General features: G+C 37.6%; 2 protein-coding genes across 7 annotated transcripts in view; one reads left to right on the top strand and one right to left on the bottom strand.

Annotated features, from left to right (window-relative positions):
* The window catches only part of LOC108623006 (lachesin-like), a 38,284-nt gene extending 28,391 nt beyond the window's left edge, over positions 1-9,893 (top strand). Inside the window, exons 4-9 of one of the 2 annotated variants that reach the window (XM_018021238.2) lie at positions 1,633-1,794; positions 6,252-6,401; positions 7,990-8,143; positions 8,598-8,764; positions 9,022-9,084; positions 9,165-9,893. In XM_018021238.2, the coding sequence (XP_017876727.1) occupies positions 1,633-1,794; positions 6,252-6,401; positions 7,990-8,143; positions 8,598-8,764; positions 9,022-9,084; positions 9,165-9,274 (806 nt within the window). In that variant the 3' untranslated portion in view covers positions 9,275-9,893. The remainder of the gene's footprint in view (positions 1-1,632; positions 1,795-6,251; positions 6,402-7,989; positions 8,144-8,597; positions 8,765-9,021; positions 9,085-9,164) is intronic. The other variant, XM_018021239.2, reaches the window with a different exon arrangement.
* A 3,433-nt stretch (positions 9,894-13,326) lies between these two features.
* Positions 13,327-23,494, bottom strand: LOC108622953 (tripeptidyl-peptidase 2). Of its 5 annotated transcripts, none has more exons than XM_018021148.2 (20): positions 23,239-23,494; positions 22,651-22,779; positions 22,397-22,564; positions 21,870-22,030; positions 21,589-21,752; positions 21,174-21,506; positions 20,820-21,089; positions 20,429-20,740; positions 20,164-20,320; positions 19,878-20,065; positions 19,651-19,805; positions 19,362-19,579; positions 18,830-19,064; positions 18,504-18,754; positions 18,094-18,108; positions 15,654-15,901; positions 15,538-15,549; positions 14,787-15,244; positions 14,489-14,704; positions 13,327-14,399 (listed from the first exon to the last, which is right to left on the bottom strand). In XM_018021148.2, exons 1-19 carry the CDS (start codon positions 23,398-23,400, stop codon positions 14,495-14,497), a joined length of 3,846 nt encoding a protein of 1,281 aa, XP_017876637.1. In that variant the 5' UTR covers positions 23,401-23,494; the 3' UTR covers positions 13,327-14,399; positions 14,489-14,494. The 5 variants fall into 5 exon arrangements, with proteins under 5 accessions (XP_017876637.1, XP_017876642.1, XP_017876638.1 ...); XM_018021153.2 differs by having other exon boundaries at positions 18,094-18,105; XM_018021149.2 differs by lacking the exon at positions 15,538-15,549.
* Positions 23,495-23,569: the final 75 nt, after the last annotated feature.

Here is a 23,569-nt window from a genome sequence, read left to right as displayed (position 1 = left end):
AGAACCGAATTAGATCCTTAATGTCCAGGAAAACTGTCCTCCTAAAAATGAGGTAAACACAGAAACTAGGTTTCGCCTCTCCAGCTCTGTTTTTCAAACGTATAAATATCCATACAGAATACAGACCTTATATATACACGAACACTTCCCGTTTGTGCCCCACGGATCGCGGACTCGCTCGGCTATATTTTTCTATCATCGAAGCTTCGGATAACCGTGATATTTTTTCTCAGTGAGAAATGAACCTCCAAGACGTTACACAAATATTGCTTTTCCCCGTATCGCGAAAAGGTTTGTCGAAGCTTACTACCGGATGGGAGGAGCTACTCCAAACTGGAATAATCTATCACGGAAGCCGGGTCGCGATTTCGTATCGGGAAATTTAATAACGTAATCGACGGGATTCAATTTTTTTCCAAGCTTCCCGGACTTCCTCTCATCCGTTTCAGGCGAAATTCAGCAGAAATGTGCACTTCGCTCGCGCAGTGCAAATATGTACATATAATTCTCTTGTTTCTCGTGCAATTGAGTCTCTTTTCAACAGATGGAAAACACAAACTGGCGTGTCATTGGACGTTCGCCAATAAATCTATTGCATCTATTTGTCCTTCTTCGCGTAACTCCGGTATCGTTGTCTCCTTGCGATATAAATTTTCCCAACCAATGAATTTCCTATCACTACAGAAGATTGAAATCAGTCTGTGATTTCATAATTATACCGATTGCAATACCTACCAAGCGTGATTAAAATATATAAAACAATTACCGCGAGTATATATGAAGAGGATTACACACAGGATATACACAGATTTCATATAACTATTTTTTCGTACGAAAGTATGCATAAAGTAATTTGCATAAAATCGTGAATCCAGTAACGCGTAACAAAGCGCGGCGAGCCCTCTCTTTCTTTTCTCTGCCCTATTATACCGTTTTCTTTTCTCGCCACGGGTTTAACATCGAGAGGCGTGCTCGGCTAGGATAATTATTATGTTCCCGACGTTCCGAACATTAGCAATTTCTTGTTCCCGCTCCCTATCTCGGCCCCACCTAAATCGAGTCTAGTTATACTAACTAAACATTAAAGTCCGTCTCATTACGATGTACCTCGCCTATACCGCAGGCCGCAGAACGATCTTTTCAGAACTTTAACCTACCAAAGCCTCTTTTGTCAATTTCCAAACTTCATCGTAACTCTTTCGCTCGGTCGTCGTTTAATTTTAATGCCTGTTATTACCCAAAGATTATTCTGCATCTCATTTATCGTCCGACAACTTCAATTTATAATCCCTTATCGAAAAACAGTCTACTCGTTTGAGAACAAATTAAACTGGTTGCCGTTTCATAATCCTGATGAATGGAAAATATTTGCCGTTTCCTACCTGAGGAACACGACGTGTTCCCAGCTCATAAATTTAGCTGTATTTAATCATAATATAGTCTGTTGATATTAATAATATTTTGTATTAATACAAGGTGTAATACAAGAATGAAATGATTTTAATCCTCCGAGTATCAACGTCAATTGAATATTTTATAAAATTTACGAGATCGTTTTATAATAATTCATCGTATTATATCAGAAGGAGAGTCTCATATGACACAACTGTTTTTTTAACGTCTGTTGGACAGTGCCACCGGATATCGTTTACGGTGGTGACACAAGCGCGGACTTGGCAGTTGCGGAGGGCGACAATGCGACGTTAAGCTGTCGCGCGACGGGGCGGCCAACCCCGAGAGTATCCTGGCGAAGGGAAGACGGAGAACCTATTCTCATAAGGAACTCTTCTGGTGGTACATAATGACACTATAAAACTCGTGGGTATCTCCGCGGACAGACCTCTTTCACTCGCCTTGCTCCTCTAAGAAAAGAAAAAAAAGGAGAAAGAAGACGGAGAGACGACGAAGGTTTAATTTCGTTTGCTACCCATTACTACACCCTTTGTTCCCTCGTCCCCGTACTCTCCCCCCCGCTCCGGCCAGAGCTTTATTACGATGCTTACGACCGGTAATCGCTACTTTATGTCACTAATATCGATAGCGTTTCTCGTTTCTCGACTCTCGTTTCGCTACACGCTTTTAATCTCCTGGCCAACGTAAATATTACATTTAATTTTATTTCGGTCTCGTTATTGAATATTTCTATATTTTTGTTGATTTGATACGCTTTTATTAGCAATCGAAGTTTGTCCTGTGAAATTCACATGTACATAACGAACATTCTTCTAAAAGGAACAATTATAACGATATAAATAATTAAACTCTCAATACTTTATATGTTTTCGCTCAGAGCTTGCAGTATTATTTTCATTTCGGTTTTTCTACATGCATTTCAATCATAAACGTATGTTCAACATCGAAATATAAAATAAAGGCGTTACGTTCCGTGTTTATATTTGTACATGTGCAACAATAGAAAAACAATCCGTTGGCGGAACAATACGCGTTGGAAAATAACTCTTTTTAATGTTTTTCTTATAAGAAAATTTTGTTTCACGTCGGTTGCACAGGTATTTTTACAATGTTTCGTATATTCAAATGGACAAGTGAAAACAGAGTTGAAAAATACTATCGCATGACACGATTTGCACTTGAACAAATATTGAAAAAATGGAGTAGTATAAAAATAAACGTGGCGACGAAACGTGGACACTGTTGACAACGCTGCGAAACGTTTATTGTTTGACGTTTGCAGTTGAAACGTATCGCGAGATTTGCGTTCATTTTCACATTGTGTACGATTTAAGCGAGCGTACATTTCATTTCATGTACCAACTCTCCTAACAACGCTGTGTTAATTACAATAGCGCTTGCTACATATGCATATAGCTCGAAACCTGTGTCAGATATTCGCTATTTACCTGCATGTGACTTCGCGTTAGTTTGATGTTAATAGGCTAATTAGGAGACACTAATATCCTAGTTACGTTCAAGTTTTCTACAAGTGGAGAACGGGTTAACTAAAGTAATATGATTTCGTATCTCTAAAGATTCATCCAGCCGATACGGGTAAAAATATTTTTTACTAATTAATCCACTTATGACTGCAGTATTATTGTCCTCTTAAACACCGTACTTCAGCTAAAAAAGAAAAGCTGACGTTTAAGTGAATCGAAAAGCCACTTCTCAGTTTCACACATTTATTATCGAATATAGAGATCAAACTGTATACAAGAAACACCATATAATCTTGCATACTTGAACGGCGCTTGGTAGAAAATTGATAATAAAAGAACTAGCAAGATTCGTAAAATGAAATGAGTAACATAAAATCTGAGTGAAAATTATAGAAGCCCGGGCAGCTGTTGCATGCGTACACCTAAAAACGTAATCTCTTCGTTCCCACGGGATCGTGGTTAACAAAAGCGCGGAATCAAGAGCCGGGAAATTTTTGAAGACATGTATACACGCAGTAACACGGATTGAGCTTTAAGAACACAGTGAAGTGGATATAAAGAGCTGGCTCGTTGAAACAAGTTTCACCACCTTGAACTCGAAGACAGGAACGTCGGCCGCGGGTGGAAAGAAACAGGATAAGGATTCTCTTCATGGTATTTTGTGCACACACATACACACACACACACACACACACACATATATATATATATACCCAGAACAAAAGATGGAATCGTGTAAGTACACGTACATACACTGCCGAGCAAAAGTTTCCTCGTTCAATGTTTAAATAGCAGTTAGCTTTCGATCTTCTCTTCATTCTCATGTACTACAGATTACGTCTTTTTGCACGTGTCAAAAGCATTACGGAAATTCGAATGATGTTCATTAAATATTATATGTTAATTATGAGTTGGAATACTAATTCACGTCTGTAATCATTTGTTTATTAGTATCATCGGTGTCTTATAAAAGGTCTTTAATTGTTTCTGTAAAGAAGACTAAGCAAGTTATTTAAAATCTGTTTTCTTAGAGATCAGAGGAAAATATGTACAGATTTGATAAATGTAACGCTGATTAGGTCTCCGTCGTCGTAGAACTTTTGAATGATAGTGTCTGCAGTATACGTCTGTGTATGAAACGAACCACTGAGCTTACGCTTGTGCGGCTTAGAAGGGAAGTACTGTGTATATATATGTATATGAGGTGCGTATACGTATAACATCGTTTGTACACACATCAAGGGAAAGGAACGTAGTAGTTCCCGCTGCAGGGCTTCGAGTTGGCAAAACTTTGGCCCACGTTACTAGTTGCACTACCCATCTCCGACATCCTCAGATGCGGCTGAAACGCTCGAGCAGTATTTGTCTTTTTTGATATCTTTTCTTTCTCCCATGAGGTAGTTTCAACGATCGTTATTACGACTACTAACTCCCATTTTAATCCACGAACAAACGCGTGCACTCCTCGCGAATGAGCTAAAAAAATTTGATGAAACCATTTTTTAATAGCCTCTTACGAGAGAGGTAAATCGAAACCTCTGTGTCTTTTAATAATGAGTCGAGGATATTCATTTCAGATATGTCAATAATGTTAAAAAAATTCTTAATTAAAATCTGCTATTTGAAAAAGCCAATGTAAATGGAAAATCTCTTATTAAAAATTATTTTATTACGAATATCACAAATGATCGTACAGATGAAAAATATATATGTATATTAATCATATTCAATATCGTTAATGAAATGCATTATTTGCATGTCCTCTGGCAATTTGCCAATACGATTATATTACTAGAAATTTAGAATATGGACATTCGTCGCACAATTTCTATAAATTATTACGTTAATTATTGGATTTAATTATAATGCTAAATGAATATCATTCTCTTGACTGAAGAGAGGGACTGTTAAATGGTAGAAAAAGCGGTATTTTTAAGGCAACATCGATGGTTTCCCTTCTAAATACACAAAACCGCCGCTCACGTGCAACTTGCGTCGCTTTTCTGCCTGACGATGACGCTTTTCTTACGAGCTTTGCAAACTCGTTAGCGTTCGCTCACTTAAGGAACTCGTTAGCTACCTAAGCAGTGAATTAAGCATATATCTTCTCATCTCTTCTTTCGCTTACAGTATTGTGCTTCCGGCTTCCTCTCCCACATCCATGCACACTCTGTTCCCCCGCTATCTTTATTTCGCTTTATTCCTCTTCGCCGTTCTTCGACGGCAACTTTCTTCGTTCAATTGCGTTACCCTGTGGCTTCGACCTGGTTAAAAGTTCCACCTGGATTCGTTTAGATCTGGGAAGTTGTAACTTCTCGTCTCGAAAAATAATGTTCTTTCCGGTCGGCAATCTTTTATCCCTTGACCATTATCGCTGCGAGCACTTCGCTCCATTGTTTCCGGTCGTGTCCTCTGTGCAACACGATTGAAAAAGCGAAAGCTAAACAATTTCAGAGGACATCGTACAGGTCTCACGTTTTACGGCGATTATCTTTATTTAATTGATCCGTTGAAATTAAAATTACGAACTCTAGTATTCAAGCTAATTACCAACGTAGAATGCGTTTTAACTTCGCATTCTACCTCGGCGTTTTAATATCAGTTTATCGTTGTATAATTATTGCGATCCACCGCTTTCATCGCGTAATTACTTTTTTAAATTTGCCAATTAACATTTAACATGGTTAAGTGGTTATTAGACCGCGCTCAGCGCGTACACAATTTGTACTTCACGGGGGAGGATACTAGCGAACCACTTGACACACTTCTCGAAATTAGTTTGTATTGACTGAACCCCAGATGATTAAATTTCAAACCTATTTTGCTTATTATGCACGTTCAACTAAGTGTTTAACCATTACTCAAAGCGACTTGTTGCTCCGAAAACAATGTCAAACTTGTACGTATTTTAAAAAGGTAGTGCAAGCATTAGTGGCATACTTTTCATCAGGCAAGGTCATTTGTGCTGCTTAATTGATTATTTGATACGTCAATTCATAGTAATAAGTGTGTGTGTGTGTGTATGATTTGCAATTTTTGTATCAATTTAAGAAATCTGTTTTAGCCAAGCATTCCTTTAATCAAGTAAAAACTGCTCTAAGCATTCAGCTTTTAATGTTCTTTCGTTACAAGTGCATAAATATCCGCTAATTAATTTGAATAGATAAATATAATCCTTGAATGTTGTGATGTTCATTTAATTATCGTCTCTCTGTCTTGTGGCGCATAAAATCAGTCGAATATTAATGGACAAAGCGAATGATCGGAGCGAGAGGAGGGCAGTAAGTGGTTAAGGGATGGTTCGCGGGGAAGTGAATATGAAAATATGCAGACGGAAGTTTTCTGGGTGCGCAGGTGGTAGCCATTTCCAGAGTCACGAAACGTACAACGGTTCACTGCTGCAATTCCATCGTGTCGAGAGGCGACAAATGGGGGCGTATCTCTGCATCGCCAGCAACGACGTGCCGCCCGCCGTTAGCAAGCGGGTGACGCTCGCCGTGAATTGTAAGCTTGTTTTCCCTCCTAATCCCTGATCCTGATTGTAGCCGGCAGGAAAGGAAAGGCTCCCAAAGACAAAAGGCGATTGTTCAGTGCGCACCTTTGACGAATCACTCGAGCCATCGCAGCGTTCCTATTTCCCACACCGCTGCAAGTGGTTACTCTTTGAAGGAAACGGTGAACCGCTAATTACAGTAATAATACCCTCATCGCGTTGGATTTAAACGAATCAAACTAAAGACAAAGTATAGCTCTTCTTTGTGGCCTCTTATGCAGCTCGCCTGTTTATTTCGTAATATGTATGTTCGTCCCTCTGGCAGTATCTTGAAACGACGAGGAGAGATGCAAAATGGGACGCAATGATTGTTTGTAGTTTTACTGAACTATCATATTTGTCAAGGAAATATCAAATCGTTTTACGCGAATCGATTTACATCGGTTTATTTTTCCCGCAGCTGAAATCTAGCAAGAGATTGGTTGTCAGCGGGAAGAACGCTGCGGATTTATTACCGAGCGCAATAACGTTTCCTTTCGGTGTAGACGTTGCAATTTTAATATTTGCTCAAAAACGAAGCGGTCTCCTTCCTTTTATCGTTGAATCAGCAACGATTACAGATTTTAATATTCTGGATTTGCATTGTTTTTATATCGAGCTCTTCAAACGCGACTTTTTCAACAGTTCTAAGCAAACGAAAAGATTGATCTAGTTTTTTATAACATCTTTTACCAAAGAAATGGATAGAATAATAATTGTATTGCAATGTAATTGCTTAGTGCAATTGTTAAATGTTGGGAGCTTTTCTATATGCAATAGCACATATAATTATTTTTACATATGTATTACTCTACTAGGAAAATGGAAAATGCACAATTATTAAAACTGAATGTTGTCCTACTTGGATAACGCGGTTCAAATACACATTGTATCAAGGTTCAATCATTTGCATAAATAGCACCGGTATCAATTACTCAATAACAATAGAATTCAGCTCGAAAATTAATTATACGCTCTCAGTAACGTGTGTTATAGACATCGCATAACTTCGTACCGTCGCGTCGCATTGTTACACTGGAAGTTAACAATCGGCAGCAGCACACGCGCACGCATATTTTAACTTGGAGACCTTTTTACGACGTTGCTGGACGCGATAATAGGGCTGTGAATATTGATTTCCAAATGCATATTCCGACAGATAAGCTCGTATGAAATTATCATAACGATTCGTTATTATACCTTCGTCAGTGCCTAATGTAGTATGTACACGAATTTCTGAAATTGTTCATTTTATTGGTACTCGCGTGATTATCGTCGAACTTTAATGAATCCGTGACGATCAATAACATTTCATTAAATCTACGTTTTTGCACGAATCCTAAGAAATTAAATTAATTTCAGAAGCTCGACTACACGATAAAGCAGAGCGTATCGTTTGAAAGATAAAAAGCAACGCGACTCGCGCAACGTCTTGAAGTAAAGTAAAAGCAAATTACATAATAATTATTCGCGGTGTTCATGTGAGAGCGTTAATTAAAACGTTGGCGAGCCGTGTAACACGATGAATATCGGGCAATTAATTTGAAACCACTTTCGCAGTTGCACCTGTCGTCAAAGTACCTAATCAGCTTTTGGGGGCGCCTTTCGGCACGGACGTGCAGCTACAGTGCTACGTAGAAGCATTTCCAAATACAATTAATTACTGGATAAAGAACCGGCGCGACTCGGAGGACGAGGAAGTCTTGCTCGAAGGGTGGGTTTACGTATACTCTTTTTCCCTTGCCTTTTTCAACTCTTCATTTTTTATTCGTAAAGAAAAATAATTTTCCAACAAAATTATTAACTCGCCCAGTCCCTACTTTTTACTTTAATAAGTGTCTTCCTTATTTTTTTCAAATTTTATCAGTTTTGTATTATTTCAACGCAAACTCATATTTACTTTTATTGCGTTAGTTGAATCGAGATTGTTCATCTGGCATTTTCAATCCATTTGCATCGTACCATGAATCTCATAATAGAAATCAGTACATTTTGTATAATGATTGATACAATAATTCGCGTACTGATTGACACTCTGTTTCCTATAATGAATACAACAGTTGATATAATAATTAATACAGCGTTTTATCCAATGATTGATGCGAAAACAAAAGAGTTGTACGGTAATATGCAAATGGGTTAACTTTCGACCCTTACTCCAACTATAGAAGCAACCAATTATGCAGACTCAAGTATAGCGTGAGGGAGGAGCGATCCGGATACAAAGTTCTGATGTCGCTGGTAATCAAAGTATTCACGAAGCAGGACATGGGCAGTTACAAATGCGTGTCGACGAACAGTCTCGGGAAAGCCGAGGGCACTGTACGGCTGTACGGTAAGTTATCCTTGTCCTATAACAAGAAATCATTCGAGTGGCAATAATCGTAAAATGTTCTCCTACGCTCCCGTTGATTGTGATTGCCATCGTTTAAATGAATTATTGTGCACTTTGTTGCACCATATATTTTTCTTAACGATCCGTTGCTTTCGAAATTGTTTTGAGCTAAAGAATAACGAACAGCCGCGTTGAAGGGATCTTAGGTAAAATTAATGGGGGAAATTGTTGTATCCGCGAAAACTGTTCATTTGCAGATATCAAAATCGATGGTTACGACAGAACATCGCGCGCAAAGGACCATGTATCAATCATCGGTGGTAAGCTCAACTATTTCGTTTTAGCGTGGTGTCTCAAATGAATTGAAGGGGTAGATATGGATGTTAATAACTGTGTCCAGGTCTGGCCGAAGCAGCGCAAAGTTCGGACGCCGGTTACAATGGACGTTGGGAGAGATTGTCACACTTGCCGATGTGTCTGTTAGTAACAGCGGTACTGTGGTCACGGTGAAGAAGGCCATCGTCCCTCGTTGGTCACTGCTAAGCCGAGTGCCGGATAACATTGTGCCAAAGGACAAGAAACCAAAAGAACGCATGAATGTCGTGCGTGTGTGTCGTCCGTGTGATCGTGTATGTACGTAAACGTCTGTGAGAGAATAATTATATTGCTGCGTAACGCGCGCATAAAGAATTAAATTCCGAATGCTCGCGCGAATGACACAAGCAACGGCGAACCAAAGAAGAAAAGTAAATTGCCGAGACGCTCGCGTTCACCGAATCTTCCTATTTCCCTTTCCTACTGCCAAATGTCGAAAAACAAAAAAAAAAAAACATTTTTAGATCAATGGATGTTGTCAATGTATCAATGCGCCCGTTTAGATCCGCGATTCGTTCTTTCCTTTCACTTTTTCTTTTCGTTCGATGTCGATCACGAGATCGATTTAACGAGAGCCAAACGCCGAAACGAGACTTGGAAACGCTGATGCAGCTTGGCCCTTCCTAATAACGCTTGACAAGTCGATAATAATATTTCACAATCATTTTATCATTGGTATCAGCGTTGCGGATATTTAGACGTGATTGCAGGGAACTTAATGTTTCGAAATAAAATTATGCGATCGAACGTTGTACATTGCCTGACGACTTCAAACACCCATTCATCCTTGCTTATTCTTTTTATAAGTTTCTCACTTCCATAGAGTTCTCAACTAGAAATGAAACAACTAAACTATTCCATTTATTTTCATCTGGCATTTTCAATCCATTTGCATCGTACCATGAATCTCATAATAGAAATCAGTACATTTTGTATAATGATTGATACAATAATTCGCGTACTGATTGACACTCTGTTTCCTATAATGAATACAACAGTTGATATAATAATTAATACAGCGTTTTATCCAATGATTGATGCGAAAACAAAAGAGTTGTACGGTAATATGCAAATGGGTTAACTTTCGACCCTTACTCCAACTATAGAAGCAACCAATTATGCAGACTCAAGTATAGCGTGAGGGAGGAGCGATCCGGATACAAAGTTCTGATGTCGCTGGTAATCAAAGTATTCACGAAGCAGGACATGGGCAGTTACAAATGCGTGTCGACGAACAGTCTCGGGAAAGCCGAGGGCACTGTACGGCTGTACGGTAAGTTATCCTTGTCCTATAACAAGAAATCATTCGAGTGGCAATAATCGTAAAATGTTCTCCTACGCTCCCGTTGATTGTGATTGCCATCGTTTAAATGAATTATTGTGCACTTTGTTGCACCATATATTTTTCTTAACGATCCGTTGCTTTCGAAATTGTTTTGAGCTAAAGAATAACGAACAGCCGCGTTGAAGGGATCTTAGGTAAAATTAATGGGGGAAATTGTTGTATCCGCGAAAACTGTTCATTTGCAGATATCAAAATCGATGGTTACGACAGAACATCGCGCGCAAAGGACCATGTATCAATCATCGGTGGTAAGCTCAACTATTTCGTTTTAGCGTGGTGTCTCAAATGAATTGAAGGGGTAGATATGGATGTTAATAACTGTGTCCAGGTCTGGCCGAAGCAGCGCAAAGTTCGGACGCCGGTTACAATGGACGTTGGGAGAGATTGTCACACTTGCCGATGTGTCTGTTAGTAACAGCGGTACTGTGGTCACGGTGAAGAAGGCCATCGTCCCTCGTTGGTCACTGCTAAGCCGAGTGCCGGATAACATTGTGCCAAAGGACAAGAAACCAAAAGAACGCATGAATGTCGTGCGTGTGTGTCGTCCGTGTGATCGTGTATGTACGTAAACGTCTGTGAGAGAATAATTATATTGCTGCGTAACGCGCGCATAAAGAATTAAATTCCGAATGCTCGCGCGAATGACACAAGCAACGGCGAACCAAAGAAGAAAAGTAAATTGCCGAGACGCTCGCGTTCACCGAATCTTCCTATTTCCCTTTCCTACTGCCAAATGTCGAAAAACAAAAAAAAAAAAACATTTTTAGATCAATGGATGTTGTCAATGTATCAATGCGCCCGTTTAGATCCGCGATTCGTTCTTTCCTTTCACTTTTTCTTTTCGTTCGATGTCGATCACGAGATCGATTTAACGAGAGCCAAACGCCGAAACGAGACTTGGAAACGCTGATGCAGCTTGGCCCTTCCTAATAACGCTTGACAAGTCGATAATAATATTTCACAATCATTTTATCATTGGTATCAGCGTTGCGGATATTTAGACGTGATTGCAGGGAACTTAATGTTTCGAAATAAAATTATGCGATCGAACGTTGTACATTGCCTGACGACTTCAAACACCCATTCATCCTTGCTTATTCTTTTTATAAGTTTCTCACTTCCATAGAGTTCTCAACTAGAAATGAAACAACTAAACTATTCCATTTATTAGTAAGTAATCTATATAATCTTTTCAAAACTTTTGTTTCTCGATTAATTAATCGTTCACAGAAGTAGTTATGGAAGAACTTTTTAGTCTTTACTTTAAACATTTGCAGTTTCTTATAATTTTTTGTAGTTTCTGTTAAGACTGTCTTACGAGTACGATGAATTTTTATCCTGACTATTATAAATATTCAATGGCAGTATTTGCTACATATTCCTACGAGTAGTGCATACACGTGTTGCGTTACTTGTCAATCAAAACTGTGCTACTAGTCAGATTTGATTCTGAATGACGTACGTCTTGTGTCAGAAATACTTAGGTGCTACTAAAAGAGAAGAATTTATTACGCTTGCTTTCCTTAAGGTGCCAGCAAACTAATCATTCACTATAATAAGCTTTTTAAATAGCATATATCGTACAAGCGTCTTTCATCGCGACAAAATAATCAATTTTTGTATAAGTTATCGTGACTTCGTCGATTTTTACAAATCAAATAGAATTTGTCAAAGAATAAATGCCTATTAAATAAAAATGATAACAGGAAAGATTATCCTTATTCAAATCACATACTTCAAACGTGTCAAAAATTATTTTTATTTTGTTTAATATATAATAAATATAATGTTTATAGAACAGAAATAATCAATGACTCGTATGCAAAAACCTTTGCTCTTCCAAGATGGTCTAATGAAATTGGTATTTTTCGCACATCTACACTCGATTATCTCAAAAACGTGATAGGCAAATTTCAGAATGGAAGAAAACAATAAAACTCTTTTGTGTAGAATTTCATTGACTCCAGCAATTATTAGAATCATATTCTTAAACTTTTACGTACAGCGAATTACTGATGTATATTAGAAAATAAATGTAATCAGGGGATCTTAATTACAGATTACTATTTACTATAGTGATACTGGAAAACAAGAAGGATATGTGGTTTGATCAGAGTAAGCCCAGTTTCCCTACAAACAAAGTAAGTTTCACCTTCTCTGCTACTCGTTCAACTTCTACTCCAGCAAAATTGAATCAGCGGTATTTCTCATTTCCTCGTAACATTCATTAGGACGTACAGTAAATTATTCAACGAAATGGGTGATGTTTCCCGACCTCATGTACTCACCCCCAGTATTGATCATTTGGTCAAGGATCGTGAAATAAAAATGCTAAGATTCATTTTCATTCATTTATCAATAAATAAACAATTTACGATAAAGAGATTCTCCTTTGTAGTTTTTCGTTCGGTTCCGAAGGTTCGGAAACGGTACCAAGCGAAGAACTGGGATTGGTCACTCGGTCAAGGGTCGTGAATTAAAAATGCCAAGATTTATTTCCATTCATTTATTAATCAGTATTTAGTAATTTTTAAAATACATTACCGCACTTAGATTTAAAGCATGAAATTAATATTTCCTCTCAGCACATAGGCATTTGAGAAATACGTGAAGAATAAGAACGCATCTTTAATGCGCCGAAGAGTTCCGGTATATTTTTTTGTATAATTTGATTTAGTAGACACTGCGGTTCTTTTACTCGGCGCCAATTTGCCCGAAATTCTGCTCCAGTTTCACAGGAATACGAAACATGCAAATGAACTCGCACGGAAATAGTATTAGAAAACGTAGCATGAGAACGGTGGAAATAAGGAAATCATACGTTAAAATAAAAAGCAGGAACTGAAAGAGTTAATGATTTCATTGAAAAATTATTTTTGTTTGGATTTTAACGCTTCAAAGTCTCGTATTAGCCTTCTCTCATCATCAGCCAAAGTAACCCGAGCCATCGAGTTTGAATTACAATGCGGATACGTGGCTCGTACGAGAGTACGTGTATGTGGCAGAGGATATTTTCGATGGCTTCTATCCTTGATATCCAGTACATGTATTGTACGTTACACAACATATACAGATATTGTTAACAATTGTTAATTGCTGAGTATGTAAAGTGGAATAAAAATATATTTTTTATATCTAACGCAATGACAACAAGGATTGAATATATTGCATATAAATTTCATAATAATCAGTCACATAAGCGCATACATTTATAAATAATAGAACTCGGTAAACGTTTGTGGATATAAAGAAAATACCTGTATGTACACATACGTATGTGTATGTGTAATTTGTATTGCGTGTTTTACTATATATTATTTATTTACATTTAATATATCGTAAAAATGGAGAACCTAAATGATACATATAAGGTAGTTTATGTTAGTTGAAACGAATGCTCCTAACTAGCACATTGCCGTGAGTGAATTTTCATACCGAAATCGATAACAGTTCCCATGATATCTCGACGCATTTCTTTTCTTTGGACAAGACGAGAATCGCCACAAAAATGCATTATTTATTAAACATCGACTCTTTTAATGATAAAATCATTTTCCCTGTGCACGTACACATACACGTATTGTCATACTTTTTAATTTTATCCAGAGTAAGTATCTGATCTGTCACTGCTGGTGCGGTCTTCGTGATTATGAAACAAATCATACGTGTAACCATCAAGATTATATTTATTTCGTTATTTTTTTATTCTTCTTTCCAATGGCCAGAAAATTAAAATATTTATATCTAGAGTCATTTGTTTCGTTTAAATGTGGATAAAATTATATTCTGCTAAGTGTATAATACACCTGAATTGGTCGTCGACGAGAAACGTCGATCTGTCCTCGTAGAGTTGCACTGAAAATTGCTGCCACCGTTTGCTTCCCGTATTAGAATATCAAATTAATTTTAACGTACCTACAAAGTTATATCTATGCTCTTTATTATGTTATTATGACGATATGCCGTTATGATCAAGCTCAAGTTAGCAAACAAGCATCGGTTACCATCGATCAAAACGATCTGTAGGAAGGAGCGTAACGCGCTGATATACTCGAGGCGATATGGCGCGACAAATGATCCCATCCTAGGACTTTAGCTATTTCTATACATTTCTCATCAACTTCCTTCAACGGATGCTCTTCGTAATAGCGTAATAACAATTTCATGTAGCGGCCGTAATGCTTGTTGATGTGAGCATGCCATAGCGAGAGATTAATCACCTGAAAATGAACAGGTAAAAATGATTTTACATGAAACCCAGTCTGCTACGGATAATAATTGATCGCGGTATAGAAATCTTGCCTTGATGTCGGTCGGTTCGGCAAACTTTTGTACTTCCTGCCAATGATGCGCCACGCTTTCCAATAAGTGTTCGTACGACTTGGGATCCTGGTCTCCTCTTTTCGCATTGTGCGCATACAATCTTGCCAGCGCGCATCCTTTCTTTACCAATGCCTTTATGAGGCTGAACTTTTGTTTTTCCATAGTTGCCCTAATCTTGGCCGCATCCTCTCGCTGGTCGTTCTTCAATCCATAATAGGCTAACAGTTTATCTTGATCTATGTTAGTAATCACCGCATCGGCGACAGTTACAATTTGATTCGCTAGGGAAACAGATTCGTCTGTGATATCGTCGTGCGGCACGTGACGTCGAGCTTCGGGCGAGTCCAAAGAAATTAACATGGCAGTGTGAACGGGTAAATGGTCCGAGAACAGGTTTTTTAATTCTCCGTACAACAGATTTGCGTATTCTCCAGGTTCTGATACAAACAGAAATAAAGTAATCAGATTTTTAGCACGAATATATGCATACGCAGACGAGACGGTACGGGGAGAAAGAAGGGAAAGTCGAACATGTGAAAAGAAGTTAGAAAAGATCATTGCGATGCATGTAATCACAGTGTTAACGTGCGTCGGGTATAAATTTCGAACAAATGATGAACAAGTTCAACGATCGTTTAAACAGGGGCTGTACACGTGGAATTGAAATTACAGAGGATTGTTTCGAATCATAAATCTCAGAGCAACGCAGAGCAGGGGTTCGGCAACTTACTCGTGGAAGGCGCTATTTGTCAAATCAGAACCGGTAAAAAAGAAATCAAATTATTGATAAAATGAATAGTACATAACGTATGTAATTGATAGAAAATAAACAGCAAGTAGGATTACCCAGTTTCGTGAGCCAGCTACACTTGAAATCTCGAAGCGCTTCGTTATATTCATCCCATTTGGTAATCTTTTCTTTATTCGATGAATTGTATGTATTGTTGCTACTGCTGCTACTAGATTTCTTGGTTGGCTCAGATAAGATATACTTGATCGTATGACAGTCTACTTTCTTCCCATTCTCATCTTTGCAGAAAGTCAATGTGCCCTGTAAGTAACTGCCGTTTCCTAAGGTTGCACCTCTGGAAACTCTTCGAAACAAAAGAAACGACAGATTAGTTTTCCTTCGGACCGATCCAGTCCCATGTAGTATTTTATTTCATTAAAGACAGCCAAACGAAAACTATCAAAGGTGTTAGGATATGCTGAAAGCGTGTGTTTTTCTCGAACGAAACATATATGTATTTATGTACACATGTACATACTGATACACAAAACCATGTACCAACACCCGCGCGTGTGCATAGATCTACTGAAACGACACATGTCTTCTTAAAGATGTATTGGCTATACAGTCAATCCCAAAGTTTATGCACTTTACAAACGCATTTTTTAAAAAGAAATCAGACGTCGGAAGAACATTGCTAATCATAAACAACAACAAAAATTTTCGATTTTTCTGAGACTTCTCCAAGGGGTACCCCTTCAATTTCTTCCAAATTTTCGTTTTTGACCAATAACTCCCAAACCGTTGGATCTACGGGAAAATTGCATTAGAACTTTCTTGTAGAGGACGACGAGATCTACAATATCTGTATAAAAACATTTCGCTAGCTTCAATAGTTTACGAGTAATTTGCAAAAAACTGTTTTTTCGTTTTTCGTCAATAACTCGTAAACTATTGAAGCTAGCGAAATGTTTTTATACAGAAATTGTAGATCTCATCGTCCTCTACAAGAAAGGTCTTGTGCGATTTTCTCGTATCTCCAAAGGTTTAAGAGTTATTGAGGAAAAACGAAATCTTTTTCCAAAAGTTCGCCGTTTCGACGCTGGAATGGTCGGATTTTGTCAACATCAATAAAATGCCAAATAATCATACGTAACTCGTTAAATATCGAAGTTAGAAGGAAAACGACTTTTATTTAAAGCATTTTTCGCAATTTTGAAAAAAAAATTTTCGTCAGCGTCAATACTTAATTGGATATTTCCTTCTATACTTTTTAGCACGTAGCTATTTATTATTAGCATTATTCTTCCGACGTCTGATTTCTTTCTAATCATAGGAAATGCGTTTTTCTAAGGTACATAAACTTTTGTGATTGACTGTATAGCCAATACATCCTTAATTATAATGTTGAAGTCTAAAGGCAAATAATACTTAGCGAGAAAACATTCTGCCAAGCCATAAAGCGTGAAAACATGTATTTCCTTAAATTAAATCAGAATGCAAATGCAGTAAAGCGACACATGAAATGAAACATTTGAAGAATATATTTGCTTCCATAAAGCAATATAATTTTTCTAATTGAAAACATGTAAATGTTTAAAAATGCTACGAACTTACTTGTTTTCAGCGCTGCTGATAATCATAAACAACAACAAAAATTTTCGATTTTTCTGAGACTTCTCCAAGGGGTACCCCTTCAATTTCTTCCAAATTTTCGTTTTTGACCAATAACTCCCAAACCGTTGGATCTACGGGAAAATTGCATTAGAACTTTCTTGTAGAGGACGACGAGATCTACAATATCTGTATAAAAACATTTCGCTAGCTTCAATAGTTTACGAGTAATTTGCAAAAAACTGTTTTTTCGTTTTTCGTCAATAACTCGTAAACTATTGAAGCTAGCGAAATGTTTTTATACAGAAATTGTAGATCTCATCGTCCTCTACAAGAAAGGTTGTATACAATTTTCCCGTAGGTTCAACGGTTTAGGAGTAATTGAGGAAAAACGAAATTTTTTGCCAAAAGTTCACTGATTCGATGGTGGAATGGTCGGATTTTGCCAACATCAATAAAATGCCAAATAATCATATGTAAACTTGTTAAATATCGAAGTTAGAAGGAAAACAACTTTTATTTGAAGCATTTTTCGCAAATTTGAAAAAAAATTTTTCGTCAGCGTCAATACTTAATTGGATATTTCCTTTTATACTTTTTAGCACGTAGCTATTTATTATTAGCATTATTCTTCCGACGTCTGATTTCTTTCTAATCATAGGAAATGCGTTTTTCTAAGGTACATAAACTTTTGTGATTGACTGTATAGCCAATACATCCTTAATTATAATGTTGAAGTCTAAAGGCAAATAATACTTAGCGAGAAAACATTCTGCCAAGCCATAAAGCGTGAAAACATGTATTTCCTTAAATTAAATCAGAATGCAAATGCAGTAAAGCGACACATGAAATGAAACATTTGAAGAATATATTTGCTTCCATAAAGCAATATAATTTTTCTAATTGAAAACATGTAAATGTTTAAAAATGCTACGAACTTACTTGTTTTCAGCGCTGCTGAATAAAAAGAAAGAAAAGTTTCTTAGTAATATCTCTTAGATTCATTTATATATTCTACGCTCTTATAGAAAAATATGATAAAAAAGTAGTTGTGTCGAGAATCGAGTGATAAGTCTGGATTAAACATGTTTTGAACATTTACATTTGGAAATAATAATGAAATGAACCATGCTCTCGTTTCCTTTGTACAAGAAAATATTATTAACGTATCATTGCTAGTGTGCACTTACGAAATGAACATCGAAATATCCTACGTGAAAATCGAACCAACTTTAACATATAGATGCTGCCTTCATCGTTTTATAGAAAATGATATTTTTCGAGGCAACACTTGTCATACATATAATACAATATAATGAAAGAGGAAATTATATTTAAAAGAAGATACTTACTTATTCTCATTGGATATTGGAGCAACGTATAAAGGAAGAATGTGACCGGGCGGTACCGAAGCTGCTATCATTTTTTTGCCGCTGATCATTGCTTGCGATTGACTAGCATAAATGTCTAAACTGATCGGATTACTTAATTTGTAATTTAAAAGGAATGGCATCTCCGTTAATTTGTCAAGCAAATCTTTTTTGTCGTGACGCACATGGATTTTCAAAGTATAATCACCTTTCTCTAACTTTTGATTAGCGTACTGTAACAAACAACATTTTACGCTACATTTTAAATAGAAGTCTTTATAACACGACTAAATGCAAGTTATATTTACCTTTGATGGATATGCATCTCCGCAACAAATAAGTTGTTTATTACTGTCGTAAATCATCCACATCTGACTCTCGAATTCGCTCTCGTACAATAAATCGCTAAGGAGCGTCGCATTCGGAGTTACTTCGGTCGCTTTTGCACAGTGAAACGTATAAGTTAACTGCAACTCGTAAATTTGTCGGCATGGTGGTATAATGTCTCGTTCTCGTAAAGGAGCGATTTTCGCTTCGGTCGGCCTGCAACGTTATATGAAAAATTAATTAATCCTCATGTAATGTGATAAATGATGGGATGAAAGTCATAGTGGTGCGAATCACTTTACGGAATGGCAAGGTTCCGTAAGTGGTACAGCTATTCTGTTAACATGCCTACATTTTGCTGCTATCAGTTTGCAAGGGAAATGAGTGAGGACTTACTTTACGTTTTCTTTGTAGTTGAAAAAATAATTCAAGGCACAACTTGACTAAAAACTGACTGACACCATTATGACTTTTACTCTCTCAATTAATACGGAGCACGTTTATGTTACATACTTCAATATCTGTACGGATGACTTTAGACAGATACAGGGAACAACCTCTTCGTTTCGGAGTGAACTCCGGACTTCTATACGATTTATTCCATCTCCGGATTGCATCGTAAGATTTCCGCTTAACATGCGAACGCCATGAAATTCTATAATGTAATCGATCAACATATCTCCTATGTTCGCCCAATATTTCGCGACAACCACTTCTAAGATTAATCCTCCCTAAGTACGAAACACATACTATATGTATAAATATAAATGTATAAGCACCGTTGCAAATGTTATATACGCACCTGGACAGCAAATGGATGAACAATTTCTGATTGAGAGGTAACGGTGAACAATTTGTTAACTTCGAAAGTTTTGCAAGACAGGCGAGGTTTCAGTTGAACACTATGAATGACGAACCTCCCAACTTTATCTTTCTCCGTGCTCTTCAATCTAATGACTGAATATGTATATACGATCAGAAAAACGAGTACGACGTGTAAAGAAGTAAAATACTCGACAAGGTACTCACCCGCCCATGTCGCATCATCTGGAACAAGGATAAAATGTCGACGCAACGTATTTGGTTTAAACAGAATATTTGTATATGCTAAATCCGGAAGGATCGCGGTTTTTGGCAGTGTTTGCGGTTGCACTACAGTAACTGGTATTTGGAACACCGGGCCCTTGGCAATGTCCGTTACATCATAAGCTCGGACGCTGAAAACAACAATAATGATTGTTATCAATAATATCAAGTACGTTGCCGATATAAAAGTTGATCAAACATCGGTAACGATAAAATGTAATACTTTTACCTGGTTGTGTGAACACCTTCGGGTAGATTAAAGGCATCGACTTTAATCGAAAACGCACGGACCATATTCATTAAATCGAGATGCGAAGGAAAATGTATCCAGGATGCATCGCACACCAACGTTAACTTTAAATTGAAAGCAATTTTGAGTGCCGGGTCTATAAAATATTATATATGTTATATACATCCAAATATTATATAGCATCCAAATATTAAATAGACTTAATCGATATATATCGTATTAAATTTAACGCATAAAGTTATACCGGTATTTTCGCTATTAAGGAACACTGGTTCAACCGTAACGGCATAATCTTTCGATCGATCAATAATGCCGCTTCTCATGTGAATCCCTTTGCCGTTATTCGGGCCGCAGCTAATAGTAAATCTTACATCTCTTTCGGGCACATTGGTATAAGTAACGAGATGATCGAATGCACGTTCAACCTGCAATAATCCTGAACCTTGTGCGAAAGTATCCAGATGTTGTATGTACAACGCTGTATTCTCAAGGGCTCGTTTTATATGGTACGGAGAATACGGGCAACCTTTCGCGATAAGCCCCGATATAAGTACCGCTGTAATAAACATATTAATTTGATACATTGTTAGCACGCGATAATATATTCTGTACTTCAATGAAAGATATTGCTGTACCGATAGCGCCAGTTACATGTGGAGCAGCCATGCTTGTACCGTTCATCAGCTGACTTTTTCTCAAAGTAAAATTAGGTACGCTGGTTATCGCTCCTCCCGGAGCGCACACGGTAATTCCAGCTCCGCCATCGATCATCGGTCCGCGGGACGACCATGTATACGTCATGCCCGGCATCTTTTCCCTTAGAGAATATTCAGCTACCATCATGTCAGGGGAAACGTAAGCGCCAACGCTGATCACGCTATTGGTACTGATATCCGGCGGTGTTCCTATGGGATTTCAGAACAAATCAGGTATAATGCAGATATTCGAACATTTTTGAAGACTAGGATCTAGACTAGGATCTTACTAACCAATAGTACACAAAGCTGGTCCGAGATTACCAGCGGACGCCACCCAAGTTACACCGTATTTATCGATGACTTCGTTCATTAACTCTCCTATCCTCCCCGAATTTGACCAGTGAGCATGCTCTCCGTAACTCATATTTATCACGTGTATCTTTTCTTTGTGCTTCATTACGTGTATCATCGCTCGTACCACCGCAGTTCCGGTTTCCATCGTGCCTATGCGGCTATCTCCGACGCTTAATGAAATAATTTGAGCACCAGGGGCTACGCCGTTTAATTCAGGATTATCAGGAAAATACGCAGCGGCAATTGAAGCTACGTGTGTACCGTGACTGGCTGTAATGAAAAATAATTGCAGTCAACAAACAGACGTCTCGATTTAGAAACGATCGAACTTTCCCGATTTGATATTACTTACAACATAAGCTAACAATTTCGAGCGTGTTCCCATCATCGTGAACGTTAATACTAACGTTTAATTGATCTTCTGGAATAAGAGGCGCGTACTCCAAGGTTGTGCTGTATTCACCTAAGAGAACACTAGCTTCCAGATTACCTTCCTCGGAAGTATCGATACATGCTCTGCAACAAAAGAAAATGTACGACGTTCAGTAAAACGTATCAGTATCAGATAGAGAAATGAATAAATGAAAATAAAGAGAAAACAGGGATAGAAAAATATCATACATGTATCTTTACCTCCAAACCTCACCATCGTGAAAGACGACACAGTCGTAAGTAGGTCCTACATCGCAATATTTCTTTTCGATGTTATTTAATACTTCGACTCTCGCCTCGAGTTCCTCTTTCTCCAATCTCTCTTTCAACGTAGTTATTTGCGGATTTTTTGTTTCGAATTCCTGTATACAAAAGCAATTCGATTAAATCCATTCGAGACATACTACAAAGAAGTATAAAAGAAAACAATGCACACTGTGTATTATGTAATCGATCAATGGCTTTACGATGGATCAAACTGCCAATTATAAATATAGCATTAGATACGGATCACTGTGACACATTGTGAAACTCTAGCACAACACTATCTTTGGATCGCACGATCTAGAAGCCTATTTACGAATTTATTCTCAAATATTGCCATACCAAAAAGTGGGTCGCTGTTACTTTACGGGAAACAAATGTTCTGATTATATATTCAAAAAATTTTGTTAAGCAACAACTCGCGTTTTATTTCAAACATGCACAATAGAGACAGATCTGTTTACTTGTAATTGTCTGGTTGCTTCTGCAAGAGCACACTTTTGTGTATTGTCCCATAAACGTTTCTTTCTTTCTAACAGCACTCTTTCTCTTAATTTTCCCGGATACAGAGAATACAAATTTTTTATTCCAATGTGATATTCTCCAGAAGGATTTACCCATTTTGATGGGATCTAAAATTCAAAAAGAGGAACAATTTTCTTTTGTTTACCACATTGTGTCTTGATAAACCTCATTGATTGTACTGTCCAAGTTATACCTTTAATTTACGACCAGTTATACCAATAATATATCCATCGGGTGCCTGTACAACTTTGCTAACGTCGACGTCTCCAGCTCCACTGCAGTCGTACCTCTCAATAATTTTTGGCCTTCCATCCGAAGTTTCCTAAATCAAACGGGTTCATTGAACTCTAAATTAACGAAGAAATTGGCCTATTTCATTTGATATGAAGTGTGCCAGTGAAATTGGAAACGATTCAAATATTTCCAATGTATCCATAATGAATGATTAGACTCTACAGGTACTTAATGGAAAGAAAGATTGAACAGGTAATCAGAAATAGAAACAATGGCTACAAATTTAAATCGCCTACTGTATCGTTCGATGTGATGTGAAGTTTTTCGCCGTACACAATACATTAAAAACAGAAAGAATGTTATGAGTAAAGTGAACTTCATTATTTACATAGATGTAACGTACAAGACGGAAATTGTCAAAAGGACAGAGAAAGAAAAAGAAATTTGTTTGACATTAGGGGAGGGGAAAAGAATGGAAGGGAAGAGGAAAGTAGCGGTTTAAAGAATCGCTAGGCGTATGTACGAAAACGCTTAAGTAGGCACTTACCTGCATGCCAGGAGCCCCAGGATCAATTCCTGAATCGAAAATTGCGATGACGACTCCTCGACCATCGTATTCGGGGTATTTGGTAAGGAATTGAGTGACACCAGTTTCTTTTTTCGGCAGAAGGCCCCAAACAGGAAAATTGCAATCAATGACCTCTGCCATATTTCAAATGCCACTGCCACCGCAACTTCAGAAAAACCACTTGAGATGAGATGTGTTTCCTTTGTACTGACCACAGCCTTATATATCAATCAAAAAACAGTATTTGCGCCTGCGTGAATGTGCATAGAAAATTTTGAGGTTATGTTATCATCTCTCGATATGTCAGGTC

This window comes from Ceratina calcarata, unplaced genomic scaffold (assembly GCF_001652005.2).
Source record: "Ceratina calcarata isolate Rehan_Ccalc_2016 unplaced genomic scaffold, ASM165200v1 scaffold25, whole genome shotgun sequence".
In the NCBI taxonomy this organism is placed as follows: Eukaryota; Metazoa; Arthropoda; class Insecta; order Hymenoptera; family Apidae; genus Ceratina; species Ceratina calcarata.
The sequence above is the reverse complement of the archived record's forward strand: the minus strand, read 5'-3'. Positions and strand labels throughout refer to the sequence as shown.